A 16395-nucleotide genomic window follows, 5' to 3' on the forward strand; every position below is an offset into this window, starting at 1 on the left:
AATTAAGTGACGTCTGAAGACAAACAGAGATGATTGCTATAGCAACATTTCACCAGTTTTAACACAATGGCCTTTACGGTTTCCTCTGAGTCAGTCACAAAAGCAACTGGCCAAGTGCAGCACTGCGAATTGACATAAAACAGCATACAGGTTCATAACTTTAACTGAACTGATCTAAAATGGTGCAAATTATTGGCAATAAGCAACAATTCAACAGTTATTTTCTGTAATGTTTGCATTCACGGATCAATATAGTGAAGTTATGCAGTTACATGTGTTTGAGCTAACATGACGCTTGTGTTGTTCAGGTGATCGGTTTTGCTTTATCCGTGGACACTTTAACGGGCATGACATTGCATTCTGGTCACGATGTATCTTGTTGCTCTGACACTCAGTTTATTTCAAGTCAGACTTTAAGACATACCAGCTTATTAGCCAAACAGCATGTCACTATATGCAACAATATCAAATAGGACAATGTAATTTCTGAGTATATAAATTCCTTAATACATTTCACCAGCCAATTTATTACGTATACCTGCTCAACTCCTGGTTTAAATAAATATCTAATCAGCTAATCACATATAACCAATTCAATGCATTTAGGCATGTAGACATGGTCAAGTAAACCCACTGAAGATCAAACTGAGCATCAGAAGGGGGAAGAAAGGTGATTTACAGTAAGAGACTTTGAACATGTCATAGTTGTTGGTGCCAGATGGCTTTCACTATTTCAGCTGCTGAGCTGCTGGCATTTTCCCAAACAACCATCACCTGGGTTTACAGAGAATGTTCTGAAAAAATGAAAATATCCACAGTGCTGCAGTCCTCTTTAAAAAAGAAAAAAGAAAAGAAAAGAAAAGAAAAAAGGATTTTTGAGAATGGCCAGAATCTTTGAACTTTGATCGGCGGGGCAATCATGGCTCAAGAGTTGGGAGTTCGCCTTGTAATCGCAAGGTTGCCTCGGTCGTTGTGTCCTTGGGCAACACACTTCACCCGTTGCCTACTGGTGATGGTCAGAGGGCCCGGTGGCGCCAGTGTCCGGCAGCCTCACCTCTGTCAGTGCGCCCCAGGGCGGCTGTGGCTACAATGTCGCTTGCCATCACCAGTGTGTGAATGTGTGTATGAATGGGTGGATGACTGGATGTGTAAAGCGCTTTGGGGTCCTTAGGGACTAGTAAAACGCTATACAAATACAGGCCATTTACCATCTAACGGGAAAGCAACAGTAACTCAAATACTCACTTGTTACTGCAAAGGTAAGCAGAAGAGTGCGTCTAAATGCACAACACATCAAACCTTGAGGCAGATGAGTTACAGCAACTCAAGACCACCTGTCAGTTAAGAAGAGGAAACTAAGGCTACAGCTTGCATGGGGTCAATCAAATATGTAATAGAAGTTAGGAAGAATATTGCCTGGTTTGATGAGTCTCCATTTCTGCTGCAACATCTAGATGATAGGGTCAGAAACAACATGAAAACATGGATCCAACCTACTTTGTATCAATGGTTCAGGCTAGTGGTGCCATAATGGTGTGGAGGATTTTCTTGGCACTTTGGGCCCCTAGCATCTTGTTGAATCTAAGAATTTGGGCAATTTGAAGGCAAAAGCAGGTCCTACCCAGTATCTGCAAGGTGCACCAAATGAAGTGGCCGATGAGTGTATTTACACATCCTATGCATCTAAAGAAGAAGACGAATATTTAAGAACTCCATTCCAATAGAGATGCTGTTTAAAATTGATTGCACCTGAAACAAATGAATTAAATTCATTTGCAACGATCTCTCTTATTACTCTGCAGGTTAGTAATCTATAGTGGTTTGTTGAAAGCAAGACAAGGAATCCTGGACACAGAGACTAATCCTATCTGAGAGCTCAGTTTGAGTTTCAGCTTTTGACCAGCTTAGCTGAATTTAGAACCAGTTCAGCTAAATCAGAAGTTACAGGAGCTTAAAACACAGTCGTATGCTAAACAAGACCTGATTGTTATGTCAGAAGTCAGCACAGAGTGAGCTGAACTACACCTAAACAGCAGCTAAACATTAAAATTTGTGGTAGGGAATAGATATGCCAATATGCTGACAAGCCTGCAGAATAATCACCATAGTGATAATACTTTTATCTTCAGCGCTGGGAGGATATGTTGATGTTTTCATCTTGTTGTTGTACCCCAACAATATGGAAATACATCAAATATGAATTAATCAGTGAAGTGAACTCTATTATTGAGATTAGCACCCTTGACAATGAGCTCATGCCTTGATGCAACAGTGATAATGAATTTATCTTTGCTGGTAAATTGCATTATGTGGAAAAATCCTCAAGGTTATGACAACATTGCAAATAGCGCAAGTGTATATATATATATATTATTATTATTACTGTTAAACTGCTGGAAACAGGTCTGATCATGCAAATATGATGCAGCCGTTATATATTGTCAGATTGTACAATATGGGAGATGGTTAATTGTAAATGTCACAAAAGTAACTAAAAACAAGTGAAAACAATGTCTGCTGACATATTAGATTCCCTGCTTAACAGATAATCACCTGAACCAGTGTTTTTCCTTTTGTTCTTCATCTGCTCACAGGTGTCAGAAAATAAGAACTCACCAATTCAACGGCCTGAATGCATCACTCGTGTCAAAATGCTGCTGCAGCAGCATATATCACAGTGCCAGCAGCAACCAAAGTGTGGGTCACACCTGGAAGTCAAAGGTATGTGATTATTTTACTGAAACTGCTGTATACATCTTTAAATTCATAATGAGAATCAGTCTTTTCTCACTGAAAAAAAAATTAACTGATCATAAACCTCTAAATGTCAATGGCTGTATCCATCACAATAGGGGACTTAAAATATACAAATTAAAAACGCTTGTGCTTTTCCTTTTTAATGGCAGTATGTCTCCACCAGCTCTAATTTTAATAAATAGACTTCCATTTAGATGGAAATATTTTTGGGAATGAATAGTTTTAGCTTTAAAGTAAAATTACATTAAAAATCTTTTTCTTTCTGACTAATATTCTAGCTCAAAGTTGTACTGCAAAGTCTGGACTGCATTTTCAGTTTTCTACTTAGTTTAACAAACAGACATTACATGCAGCTGAAACATATAAATTCACAACGAGCTTGGATACTGGTCTCCTGTATGTAACGCGGAGTTTCTTGCTGCCAATCAAGTCTTGGACTGCAGCTGTTCTCAATCTAGTCTGATTACAGCAGAAGGCTTTCTTCGCAGTTCCACCGAGGGCACCGAACAGTATTGTTTTCTCACATTTTGCTGTTGTTTTCTTGTGAAATGCCGTTTGTGGAGGAGCCCGCCCATCTCTCTAAATCTCGTCTAAAGTCGGATTTAGTCGCTAATAACGTCGCGCTGCCACCTGCAGCGAGCAAAAAGGCAGTGTATGTGGAGCTGCACCTCAAACACATTGATCAGAAAAACGCGGCGGATTTCTCCAGCGACGAGGAGGACCGTGCAGGAGATGTGAGTCCATATTTTGTGGCTACATGGTTTTTCTACTGTAGACTTTTTCGAAGTAGAGACGAACTTAATGCGTGACAATGACAAAGTATTCGCTCTGTGCAACGGCTCTTTAGTATCGGCTGTCACAACTGATGTCCATACATTAAATTGGTATCAATAATGCCAGACGTTGCCAATGCTAATTCTTTCACACCGCAGCAGCACAAGTTCAGCAGCTGTGTGCTTTGGAGGTGTGGAGCTCTGGACCATTGCTTCCGAACAGCCCTCTTGCTGTTGCACACTTGAGGACTTCAAGCACTTAAACCACCTGCTGTACAGTTGGTATATGTTACATGAGATGTTTCTGTAATGGAGGCTACCATTACAGGCGTGTGCGCACCTGTCACGCTCATCTAGCTCTGTTATGAAGGGGAACGCTGGCGCTTGTCATGTTTTGGGTAAACTATCAAAACTAAGCACAACATTGTGTCAGTTTCACTTTTAGAAACTGCAAGATAAAGTGAACAGGCGTTTAAACTGAGAAATGGTAATAAATATGTGACGTTTCCTTGGTCTCCCCCTGAATGTGAATTATGAGTTGCAACCTAAGTTTATACATTTTTTTTTTCTCTCGTTTTTTTTTTTTTTTTTCTTATTTGGTATTTTATATTATGTATCAGATTTTTTTTTTTTTAATTTATTTATATATTATATTAATTTTTCAGTTGGTTTGGTGGGGTACAACAAAGTAACTTTATTTGGCTTTAGTGTGAATAAAATTTAAAATCTTTATAGCTTTTTAATTTTTTTTTTTTTACTTCTATCTTCTTTTCTATCATATCTAAACATGAATGCAAATGACTTACAACATGATTAGAAGACTGAACGGATCCATAAATGACAGCCTCCAGCTGTTTTTATTTCTATCTTCACACCTGGATCTTCCTGGCATTTAACTCACAGCTGTTATCACTTTAAATCGAGCAAATCTTGTCTTTGTTAGGACAAGAAAGATCCAGAGGATGCAGAGATGCCTGTTCCAAGTTGTCTGACTGATGAGGACCTCAAGGCCACATTACGCAAACATGGTGTTAAACCTGGGCCTATAACTGGTGAGGGTTATGAAAAGATTTTTAAGCACCTTTTAATTTTTTTTTTCCCCATTGAAAGAAAGTCTTTATACATAACATTCAGATGGTTTTTAGATCTATATAGACCTAGACCTTAAGAGGAAATTGGTTTCATGCTGTGTTTCAATGCCAGCCTCCACTAGGGTCTTGTATGAAAGAAAACTCCATAAACTGCTACAGTCTGACAGATGTGAAAGGTTGAATGAAGCAGACAAAGCCATACTGTACTCTGACTCTGAAGAGGAGGAAAAGCAGCAGGAGAAAAATGAAGACTTGGGTATGACAAGAAATGTTTGGGGGTTTATTTGAATAAGATCTTGCTTTATTCGTATCACAACGTTGTATTTTTCTCTGGCTTGTACAGGTTCAGAAAAACAACCTGACCCTTCAGACCAAACCCAACAAGAGAGCAGCCAGGTGAGGAATTATTTTAGAGACTTTGGTTCTTTTAGATGAAAGTCACTTTTTTTTTTTTTTTAAAAACGTTCTCTTTTTAACAATCTGGAAGTAAGTTGGCCTTATTGCCATCTGCTGGGTATCATACTGCCACTCAACAGTTCTATCACAGCACAAAACTTCCCTCTAGTGCCACCTAATGGTTACTCATTGCAGTTTTAATACTGGATTCAGATTTTTGCCAAAGCATTTGAATTGTAACTTTTGATGTTATTTTCTTTAACTTTTCAGAATCACATTTTTTACCCACAGTGCTTTTTACCCTCATCAAGGCTGGTAATTACTGCAGATATTTCATATCATTTCAAGAACATTCTGTCAAACTGAATTGTTAAGTGATAACAAAGTTGTTCCCCCCCCCCCCCCCCCCTTTCATGGGCTTGGCTTTTTAAGCGCCCTTGTCCTCCTAGGAACACAAGATGTCGTTCCAACTGGAATTCACGGAATGCGTTAAAGTCTTCAGAGCGGAGTCAATCTCAGTGCTCACAGATTATTAGCACATCCGCTGCAGGTCACCACACACGATTAGGATCAACGGTAGGCTGGTCTTAGTAGGCGCCCTATGAATTTTAAATTCTCTGCATTCCTTAGTCTTTTTTTTTTGCTTTGTGAACCTCTCAACATACCATAGTTCGATGGTTTTTATTTACCATTCATATGGAGATGCATCATGTTTTATTGCTTTTAACATGATACCTTGCAGGTTCTACCTAGATCAAAGTCCACTGATGACTCATCACTTTCTTCTCAATACTTCAGCATCACTCAAATGGTTGAGGAGGAAAGTTGATCCACATTTAAAGCTCCATATTCAGTCTTTATTTTTGTTATACATAATCTCTGCTGGAGTTGTTGCTCAGTTTACATTCTTGCTGTAAATAGATGGAGAATTCGAGCTCACGGTCTGTCACAGACAATGCGTGCGAGTTCAATGGGACCAGTGTGCAGGAAAACTGGGCACAGTCAGACGGGGTCAGAGCTTATGGTGTTCAGTCACACTTTACACACAAACTTTGGTGCCGGCTGAATTGTTTCAGAGGTTTTTTTTTTTTTTTTTTTTTTTTTTTTTTTTTCACATTAATGGAGAATGGTGTCATATACATCTTACTGGCTCTTAAGATTTGGATTTTGATCCATATCACTTGATGGGATGCACATGCACTTACTACACAAGCACTATATGTTTGATGGGGTGTTGATTGAACTTTCTTTGATGTCATTTTTATTTTAAATCAATCTATAAAATTCAATCGGCACATTAACTTTAACAATTGCTTAAATGTTTTACCAAACTCTAGTAACTGCAAATCATATACCAATGTCATGCATCGTCAATATTCTGGTTAGTCTTTCCTTTCCCAACCCACTGTTTTTAATTTAAAAAAACAAAAACAAAACAAACATCCCAGTACATCAAACTTGGGAGCAGAACCTTTGTTTTCATTACGGTCACCATCTTTCTACTTGAAATGCAGGGCTCCTGTCTTTACTGTTTCTGGTTTCTTTTGTGTGATTTCACTTATTTTTACCGTCTTTTCTAGCCTCCCCAGGAACCTGTGAAAGATGCTTTCAAGGACATCCTTCCAGACAGTAAGACCACTCCGACAGGGATCTAGTAAGTACCACACAAACCCTGTTGAAACTCTTACTTGCTGCATAAGAGATAAAATAAAAAGATTAAAAAATAAATAAATAAAAAATGTTTGGCAGATGAACATCTTTCACATGGTGAAAGTGCTCCGACTCAATTATAAGGATGTGTATTCCATTGTTTTTCAGCGTCACTCGACGGAGACCCATCAAGGGTGCCGCACAGAGACCTGTCCAGTATTCCTACCCTGACAGTCCTGTGAGTCCCATGACCCAGCAGAGACGGGAGGTGGCGCGCTATCTTGTACCCATTCACATACAGATTTTAGTTTTCATAATTGTAGCATGTGTCCTGTACCTTATTTATGTTAATGTTGAGGACAGTCTAAGCTATTGGTCATAAGGTGAGGACAGGCTTCTGGTTCAGGCAGAGTCACAGGACACAGATGTTGACTATGCACAGGATTAACATTGCTTTAATTTAGTGTTACTTTCACACCGACAGATTTTTGTTTCCCCTTTTGTGGAAGCGAACTACAAAATCCAGTTTTATACTTGTTTTTTTTTTTTTTCTTTTCTTTTTGTTGTTTTGTTTTTTCTATAATATTGTCACTGTTCTTGTTACTATAGAAGTGATGCCGAAACGAACTAATTTTAAAAATTGTCTATTTTCTTAACCCTAATTGTAATATTGCCTTTTCACAGAACTTGTCACGGTACTTGCATGCCTTTTTTTTTTCTCTCTTTTTTAAATGTTTGATATGTACTTCAATAAAATTTCTATGCGCCTTTTCATACTGCAAAACAAGCCTTTATTGCACACAAGCTTTGTATATTCTTTCTCCGAATGGTGCTTTAACTAAAACTGAAATAAGCTCTTAAAACTGCTCTCTACATAATGTAGGCGTGACTGTCTGTGTCTGGCAGCGGGTGGCTCTAATGCAAATTCAGCCTACAGTTATAGTCGACGAGTTCCGGGGTAAACACAACAGCCGTTACAATGACTGAGTCGGGTTCAAAGTTAAGAATATTTAAGTTTTTAAAGATAATTATTAGCAGCTTGCTTATTACAGTCCTGCTGTTATTTACAATAGCGGCTATCAGGACTCTTTCACTGGACGTTAACGCCGGACTTCAACTCGCACACTGGGAAAAGACGAATAACAAATCGCTCGTCATTGACCACCATCAGAGAGAGGAGCTCCTAGCAAATTTTAAAGGTATCCGGAGTCGTGTTGTAGTGGATGTAGATGGAGGCAGAGACACTTCTGTTTGGTAACAATTTGTCTCCATTTGTCCAGAGGCAATCCGCATCCCCACCGTGTCATTCTCAAATACAGAAAGCAACACCACTGCGCTGCATGAATTTGACAGATTCCTCCGAAAAGGTAAACCTGCCAGTAAAACGTGCTTAGTTTTTGTATTTTAAATACGTAACGGCGGTACATGTATTCCATTACTCCCCAACACTGTTTATATATAATATGCTCAACTGGAACTAGCTGATGGCTGTCGACGCTTGCACGCATGATTTGTTCGGTCAGTTGTAGCAAACTCTAAACGTTAATGTAGTTTTTGTATGTCAAACTTGTATAACGCTAATAAATGGATAAAGACGCAGTTAGTGTTCGCTGTGCAGATGTACTTTGTTCCGTACACCTTATTCAGAATTGACCTTTCGACGTTTTGCCGAGCCCAGGTATATCGAAACCTACATTGAGATGCACGTGGTTCAAAACATCAAGTCACATGACCTGAGGTTTTGGTGCGTTTTACCTGCTTACTCTAGTCTTTATTGGAAGTGTAGAACAAATCTGATGACAGGTAAACTTCCAGAAAGGTTAACAATAATAATCATCATTAAGCAGCAAGTTACACAGCAGTTCATGGCACTTTTTTGGCAGCTGGTTAGTGAAACCCACAGCAACCACAATGTAACCCTCAATTCCACTGTAAAATACTTAATTGATGCCTTTGTCAGTGACACACAATTCACTGTTTTATCTAATATTTTACTATTTATTTGGAACAGTATCTTTCAGTGCGTTGATACACAATATTGCCAAAAGTATTTGCTTGTTTGCCTTCACACTAATAGTAACTGAGTTACATCCCATTCTTGGCCATAGAGTTTAATATTATGCTGGCCTACCCTTTGTAACTAAAAAAAACACAGGTGCACTAAAATTTGTCAAATTAGTCAACATGTTAGCAGTTGCACCATCAACAGTTGTACTAGCAACAACTAGTATAATGTCCTTGCAGTCACAAGAGGCTGCTGTTGCTAGCACAGCCATGGAAAAGTGCAGCAAGAGACAGAGCAGTCCCAACAAAAGAGTGGCCCTTTTCCTGATGTACTCATGGATTGTTTGTTGTTGTTTCATCCTGGATAGTTGTTCTGACACTCAGTGGTCCAAGGCGTCCTTCTTTCCATTAGTGTAGACCTGAATTCAATGATTTGGACAGTTGATTTCTGACTTTGCCAATATAGTGTATTTTGGTAAAATGATACCTGCTGCAGGTGTGCCATGAGAACAGATTCTTCCAATTCAAGAAAAGAAGCTGACTCTGCTTAAAAACAATTGAAAACAAATAAAAGTCCTTATGTTTAACAAATGCAGAAATTGCTACTTGATCTTCACTTGTTCATTTTCATTCACAATAAGGATAATACATGCATTACATTACATTCACCCTTCTTTCCAAACATCCCCGACAAAGTGGGAGACATTTAACTGCGGTTATAAGAATAAACATAGCAGCCATTTCTCAGTATGTTTTATTTTATAAATTGGATTGTTACTAAGCAACTGAAAAAGCCTCATGTATGTTAACAGGGGGAAAATTATATTTGCTGAAACACTTCATTACAATCACAGCTTGTTGTCTTTAACTGTCTCAGAGTTTTCTTTGCTTTGGTGTATGGGGACTTCTCAAAAACATTTATTGTTTGTACAGTGAGAGAAATAATTATTTGATCCCCTGCTGAAAATGTGAGCTTGCTCACTTAAAAAAAAAAAGAACAGTCTCCAGTTTGTATGGAAGTTTAATTTTAAGTAAGTGAGACAGAAGTTGATCACCAGTTTTACACACATTTCAGGAGGGATTTTGGCCCACTTCTCTTTGCAGAAATTCTCTAAAACTTTTAGTTTTCTTGACTCTGACTTGGCAACTTGAAGTTTCAGCTCCCTCCACTGACTTTCTAAAGGGTTGACATCTGGAGACTGGCTATGGCACTCCATAAGCTTAATGTGCTTCTTTATTTAACCATTTACCTCTTTTGTTGCCTTGCAGTATGTTTTAGGTCATGCTGGAAAACCTATCCATGACCCATCTTCAGTGTTGTGGGTTAGGGGAGAAGGTTCTTATCCCAGATTTTATGCTACATGGCCCTGTCCATTAGCCACTCTATGTGGTGAAGTTGTCCGGTATCCTTAGCAGAAAAAACAGACCCAAAGCATAATATTTCCACTTCCATGCTTGTCTATGGAGATGGTGTTCTTTGGGTTCTTTGGTTTCATCTGACAATAGAACTTTCTTCAAATCCTCTGAATCATTTAGATGTTCGCTGGTGAATTAAGGACGGGCCTGCACATGTGCCTTCTGGAGCAGAGGGATCTTGCAGAGCTGCAATTAATTAAAGCGATAGATGATGAATTTAAGAAAAGAATTGCTCTTTCAGCTTGTTTTTTTTTGTCAGCCTTCCCTACAGTTTTCTCTTCTAGCTTGGTTCATCATGAATTGGTGGCAAACTACAGCCACTTGTTTTGGGTGAAAGGATCACAGCCTGAACTGGTGCCATACATGCTGCTGGCCCACATTGATGTAGTACCTGCTTCAGAGTCCGATGGTTGGGAAGCGCCACCATTTTCTGCAAAGGAGATCGATGGCTTCATCTACGGCAGAGGAACCATAGATGACAAAAACAATCTAATGGTGTGAAAACATATTACTTTTGTGTGAGCTTACTTTTAAACAGACTTGAGGTATATTTGGCTAAACAGCTGATTTATTTCTTCTAGGGAATACTTCAGGCGCTGGAGTACTTGCTGTTAAAGGGCTATGCTCCACGCAGGGGATTTTACATCGGTCTTGGTCATGATGAAGAAGTATGTTAACAGTTTCACTATGACATTACAAACTTAAGTGGGATTGGAAATATCACATTTTAATGGCTGTGCTCTTCAAAATCTCTTTTTTAAGCTCAATGGTCTCAATGGAGCGATGAACATAGTGCGTATTCTGAAGCAACGTGGTGTCCAGCTGTTGTTTGTCATGGATGAGGGCCTGACTATACTTGATGGAATCATTCCTGCTATTGAAGGACCTGCTGCTCTGTAAGAACCTATCTAAACATGTGTTGTGCACTTGTGTTGATCACATCTTATGTTTATGTGTATGATTTATGATTTGCAGAATTGGGTTAAGTGAAAAAGGCCAGGCTGCTATAAAGCTTAGTGTGTCTGTGGCCCCTGGTCACTCCTCGATGCCTCCCAGGGAAACTAGCATTGGGATCTTAGCCACAGCAGTCAAAAGGTGAGAGGAACATTGTTTTTTAAACTATAATGAGTTCTGTTTAGCTTCTCTGTTCATATGTTTCACTGCCTTCCATAATTTTACTACCCCATGTTTAAAAAGCTAGTATAAAAGATTTAACTGTGATCCTGTTTCCTCAGACTAGAGGACAACCCAATGCCGAGGTTATTTGGTTATGGTCCTGAAGGTGACACCTTTGAGCATCTGGCCCACAAGGTAGGGTAATCTAAATACTTCTTTACTAGTAGTATACTCATGTACTCATTCTTTACCAACTACTAATTCTTTGCCTTCAGTTCAGTTTACCACTAAAGTTCATAATGTCGAATTTGTGGCTCTTCTCTCCGCTCCTTAGCAGGTAATAACTGCTAAATATCATTTAAATATAAATTCAAATGTCATGTTTTCTTGTGATTGGTTCCAGTGAAATAGACCAGTTTTTATGTTTCAGGATACTTGAAAGAAAACCAGTATCTAATGCATTTGTAAGGACTACCACAGCAGTCACCTTTTTTAATGCAGGAGTAAAGGTGCAGTGATTATTTTAAATTGAATCTAATTCACAAGAAGTAAGATTTTAAGCCTGTTACTTTTCTTTGTAAAAATTCAATATCTCCCTCCCTCTGCAGATAAATGTTATTCCTTCCCTTGCTGAAGCTTATGTAAATCTACGAATTCACTCAGCGCAGTCGGTACAAGAGGTAGAGTCCTTTTTGAGAATGAATGCCTTACTATGTACACTTTGACATGAATATGAGATGTGTGCTGTCTTTTTTAGGTACTGGACATCATCAAGGATACGGTGGGCGACCAGCGAGTGAAGGTAGAACTTGTTGAGGGATTTGACCCTCTACCCATCAGCGGTGCTGATGACAAGGCCTTTGGCTTCCAAATTATTAAGAAAACGGTGCTGGACTTGTTTCCAACAGTTACAGTTGCTCCAGGTAGAGTTCATACAGATTTGTAGACATTTTTATGAATTAGCTGGAAGCATTTTAAAGCATCTTTCGGGACATTATAAGTAATTTAATATCATATTTAAATGTGCAGGTATCTGTATTGGAAACACAGACAGTCGACACTTCGTCGACCTGACCAAAAATATTTATCGGTTTTCCCCGGCTTGGTTTAAGCCAGGTGACCCTGAGAGGTGAGAATTCAGCAGTTTTTAATACTGTCAAAATATATTTTCACCAAAAATGTCTGCAGACCTCAATTTAAAATTGAATAAATACAGTAAGAAGAATTAATAATGGATTGGATTTATATAGCGCTTTTCAAGGCACCCAAAGCGCTTTACAATACCATTATTCATTCACTGGTGGAGGCAAGCTACAGTTGTAGCCACAGCTGCCCTGGGGCAGACTGACAGAAGCGAGGCTGCCATATCGCGCCATCGGCCCCTCTGGCCAACACCAGTAGGCAAGTAGGGTAAAGTGTCTTGCCCAGGGACACAACGACCAGGACAGAGAGCCCAGGGATCGAACCGGCGACCTTCCGGTTACAGATGCGATTTTCACACAAAAGTGAATTCCACGTGCAGTGATTATTTCTCAACTCTAGAAACAGATCATGCAGCATGAATAGAAGAGGGGAATATATAAAATACTTTCTTGTTCCAAGTACCATGAATCCTTTTTTTCCTTTGTTTCTCAGATTCCATGGCATCAATGAAAGGATTTCCACTAAGAACTACGAGGAGATGATTGTTTTTTACTTCAATTTGATCCAGAACTGTGACATTAGGAAGCTCCCTGAGCCCCACAGCTCTGTCCATGAACTCTAAGCAATTGACAACATTGGTGATAAGATAAACACATGAATAGCATACAAAATGCATTGATATTGCACTAAATAACTTTTGCATTATAGAATCAGAAACTACAATTTTGCTCATTTCAAAGTGGGATGTACTTTTATCTTTTATGTGGACTACTGACTCTTTTCAGTGATATGTGAGTAGATAGAGCACTGACCTTTCTGCAGTAAAATCACTGTGAATTGGCTATCTAGAATTTTGCATTCAAGATTAAGTTTTGGTGCTCTATGCAGACTGATGTACTATTTTTTTCTGAACTCTATGGTGGTATGATATGATACAATTAACCAATTATTATATATGTCTTATTGTGGGACACTGATAGTAGTGCAGTCATAAAGATACATCTCATGGCTTTTTGATTTGGACCGCTCATAATGAATAGTATTAATGACAGCACTACCTACAGGGATGCTTAATTTAAATAAAATACTGGATTTAATGTTCAAAGAATGCTGTTTTACTGGCTGACTCATTAAAATGATTCCAGATTTGTAAATGTGATTGAATCTGTGCACAATTTTATTTTTAATTACCCATCAGCCATAACAAAGGAGGATCGAGTGTTGTCATCAGCCTGAATGTTGTGCCACCTAGGATTTTCAAAATGATTCCATACTTGCATGTACTAAAAATCTCAGATGAGTCTGAATCACAGTTACTTTGACCTAACAGAATTTTCCCATAATTATTTCTGATGAAACACAAAATGAAATTCCTTTTTACACTTGTGCTATATACAGTACATATGAGGAATTTTACAACAGGTTTAGAATAAGTAACATTTCTGAAAATGTGACAGTTTTATCCAGGTAACAATCTTCCATCTGTAATAAAAATAGCTTTAATGTAGAGTAAAGAAGACAAGAAAAGAGTTATTAATTAAAGCAAATGACACACAAGTGGTTTTGCACAAATTTGCATATTACCTTTCACAGATGGAACGTAGTGACCTTAAAAATTAAAATGCATTAACACAGCAGCCAAAACATGAAATCTTAAAATAAAATCTTAAGATGCTTAAAGTGAAGGTCATTAGTAATTGCAGATTTTTACTTGCAGATTTCAAAGCGGATGTGATGGTTATTCCCTCAAGGCCCAATGTGTCCTATTTGATACATGAGTTTTTACATTTTTAATAAAAAAAAGATGTTGCAAATTAAAACTCTTATATGCAAATTACATTTATTTAATTACTTTGAAAACATTTGTCAGACTGCTCAATCGACACTTCAATTAAAAAAAAAAGATTCTGAATTTTTCATTTTGAAAATTTTATTTTTATTTAATTTATATTTTAAGTTGTAAAAAATAAGTAATGAGCTTTTTCTAAAACCAGTCATATAACAAATGTCAAAGTCATTTTGGTCATCAAAACTAAGTGCTTTTCAACTTTTCATTCAAAAGCTTTGATTTTGTTTTATTGATGAGCCAACAGAATGTACTCTGTTGTAGTTTTTCTTATTCTGTTCAACTAAAATATTTGTTCTGACTTAAAAGTCAACCCAAAGTGAAACCCAAAGTCACTCCTTTGTGTTTCACATATCTTATTAAAATTTCATTCATTTTTACAAAGGTATACACGTTTCCAGCAACCAAAACCAATTACTTTTTAATATTTTCTACACAGAAACGGTGGGTCTTGCTTCATAGTTAGCATCCTCAAATGAATAATCTAATTATAATAATTATAATTAATAATATTTTATTTCATATGTTGCCAAACCTGGATTAGGTCACACAAGGGTTAGACTCCGAAGGCCAAACCTCAAAACAATAAAATTCAGATGAAGGACATGAATTTGTGCTTAAATGATCAAAACAAATGTCCAAATGTGGCATAACATTATACTGACCCATAAAAACAAGCTGAAACCCCGTCTGACTGACTGATTCCGTCACTAGCAAATTTCATTTGTGTCTCCTTTTATACAGCCTTTTTTCCTAAATACAGTGCTGTGCAAAAGTTTTAGGCAGGTGAGAAAAAAAATGCTGTAAACAAAGAATGCTTTCACAAATATAAATGATTGTTTATTGGCCCCAAATGTATTCTGCAGCAGGACAACAACCCCAAATATACAGCCAAAGTCATTAAGAACTATCTTCAGCATGAAGAAGAGCAAGAAGTACTGGATGTGATGGTTTGGCCCCCACAGAGCCCTGATCTCAACATCATCAATGTGTCTGGGATTACATGAAGAGACAGAAGGATGTGAGGAAACCTATATCCGCAGAAGATCTGTGGTTAGTTCTCGAAGCTGTTTGGAACAACCTACCAGCTGAGTTCCTTTAAAAACTGTGTGCATGTGTACCTAGAAGAATTGATGCTGCTTTGAAGGCAAAGGGGGGTCAATCCAAATCTTGATTTGATTTAGATTTCTCTTTTGTTCATTCACTGCATTTTGTTGATTGATGAAAATAAATGATTAACACTTCCATTTTTGAAAGCATTCTTTGTTTACAACATTTTTTCTCTCACCTGCCTTAAACTGTTGCACAGAACTGTACTTTGTGATGGAAAATGATGTATTACAAAGATGTTTCTGGATGTTATAAATGTGCACATTCTTTTTAGAATCAGATCCGTTATAATTGTAATGCCAGTTGGATTAGATGTTGCGTAATGTTCATAAATAATGTAAGTAAATACAATGTGGAGATCACAAGAATGAATTTAAACTGCAAGTATAAATTCTACACTATCAGTGTTACAGAAGGAAATGCAAAGACAGTATTTTTCCATAAAGCCAGGGATTGTTTGTAAATCCAAATATAGAAGAGTCTCTACGGCCTGTCACAGCAGTTACAACAGTCTTGAAAGACTAAAGTAGCTGGGCAGTTTTGGATCCATGCGATGCCATTGGCACAGGTACAAAAAGAACCTGGAGCGTCAGGTTTGGCATATAGCCCACCAACCAAGGTTGAACGTCTGGTGTCCTGGTGCAGCCACAACAACCTGGTGCTGAATGCCCAGAAGACAGTGGAGATTATTGTGGACTTCAGGAAGCACACAGGCCCACTCCCCCCCATCATCCTGACTGACACCCCCATCACCTCTGTGGACTCATTCCGCTTCCTGGGTACCACCATCACCCAGGACCTGAAGTGGGAGCCCACCATCACCTCCATCATTAAGAAAGCCCAGCAGAGGATGTACTTCCTGAGGCAGCTGAAGAAATTCAACCTGCCAACACGGACGATGATGCAGTTCTACACTGCAATCATCGAGTCCATCCTCACCTCCTCCATCACCGTGTGGTACGCTGGAGCCACTATCAGGGACAAACAGAGACTGCAGCGTGTTGTGCGCTCTGCTGAGAAGGTGATTGGCTGCAGACTCCCATCTCTGCAGGACCTGTACACCTCCAGGACACTGGGGCGTGCAGCTCGGATC

General features: G+C 38.4%; 2 protein-coding genes across 5 annotated transcripts; both read left to right on the forward strand.

The window, feature by feature from the left end:
* Window positions 1-2734: 2734 nt before the first annotated feature.
* On the forward strand, window positions 2735-7441 carry lemd1 (LEM domain containing 1). Of its 4 annotated transcripts, XM_085445050.1 has the most exons (8): window positions 2735-3491; window positions 4474-4582; window positions 4734-4877; window positions 4965-5017; window positions 5288-5332; window positions 5450-5593; window positions 6598-6671; window positions 6836-7441. In XM_085445050.1, exons 1-8 carry the CDS (start codon window positions 3306-3308, stop codon window positions 7047-7049), a joined length of 969 nt encoding a protein of 322 aa, XP_085301176.1. In that variant the 5' UTR covers window positions 2735-3305; the 3' UTR covers window positions 7050-7441. The 4 variants fall into 4 exon arrangements, with proteins under 4 accessions (XP_085301176.1, XP_085301178.1, XP_085301179.1 ...); XM_085445052.1 differs by lacking the exon at window positions 6836-7441 and having other exon boundaries at window positions 5467-5593; window positions 6598-6662; XM_085445053.1 differs by lacking the exons at window positions 6598-6671; window positions 6836-7441 and adding an exon at window positions 5760-5821 and having other exon boundaries at window positions 5467-5593.
* A 112-nt stretch (window positions 7442-7553) lies between these two features.
* On the forward strand, window positions 7554-13505 carry LOC146684614 (N-fatty-acyl-amino acid synthase/hydrolase PM20D1.2-like). Its single transcript, XM_085445047.1, has 13 exons — window positions 7554-7866; window positions 7948-8034; window positions 10347-10582; window positions 10669-10755; window positions 10850-10983; window positions 11063-11182; window positions 11323-11398; window positions 11479-11540; window positions 11634-11712; window positions 11812-11883; window positions 11961-12126; window positions 12233-12332; window positions 12839-13505. Exons 1-13 carry the CDS (start codon window positions 7647-7649, stop codon window positions 12966-12968), a joined length of 1569 nt encoding a protein of 522 aa, XP_085301173.1. The 5' UTR covers window positions 7554-7646; the 3' UTR covers window positions 12969-13505.
* Window positions 13506-16395: the final 2890 nt, after the last annotated feature.

This window comes from Copadichromis virginalis, linkage group LG20 (assembly GCF_057382275.1).
Source record: "Copadichromis virginalis isolate Kocher_CV1m ecotype Utaka linkage group LG20, C_Virginalis_male_GT1.1, whole genome shotgun sequence".
Lineage (NCBI taxonomy): Eukaryota > Metazoa > Chordata > Actinopteri > Cichliformes > Cichlidae > Copadichromis > Copadichromis virginalis.

What these genes read in the sequence shown, in the direction of transcription:
- lemd1 (XM_085445050.1), top strand. Translation starts at nt 3,306, where the DNA reads ATGCCGTTTGTGGAGGAGCCCGCCCATCTCTCTAAATCTCGTCTAAAG. An exon ending in ACACACGATTAGGATCAACG is followed by an intron (nt 5,594 to 6,597) that starts GTAGGCTGGTCT and finishes CGTCTTTTCTAG; the next exon opens with CCTCCCCAGGAACCTGTGAA. An exon ending in ACCACTCCGACAGGGATCTA is followed by an intron (nt 6,672 to 6,835) that starts GTAAGTACCACA and finishes ATTGTTTTTCAG; the next exon opens with CGTCACTCGACGGAGACCCA.
- LOC146684614 (XM_085445047.1), top strand. Translation starts at nt 7,647, where the DNA reads ATGACTGAGTCGGGTTCAAAGTTAAGAATATTTAAGTTTTTAAAGATA. An exon ending in ATGACAAAAACAATCTAATG is followed by an intron (nt 10,583 to 10,668) that starts GTGTGAAAACAT and finishes TATTTCTTCTAG; the next exon opens with GGAATACTTCAGGCGCTGGA. An exon ending in AACAGTTACAGTTGCTCCAG is followed by an intron (nt 12,127 to 12,232) that starts GTAGAGTTCATA and finishes TTAAATGTGCAG; the next exon opens with GTATCTGTATTGGAAACACA.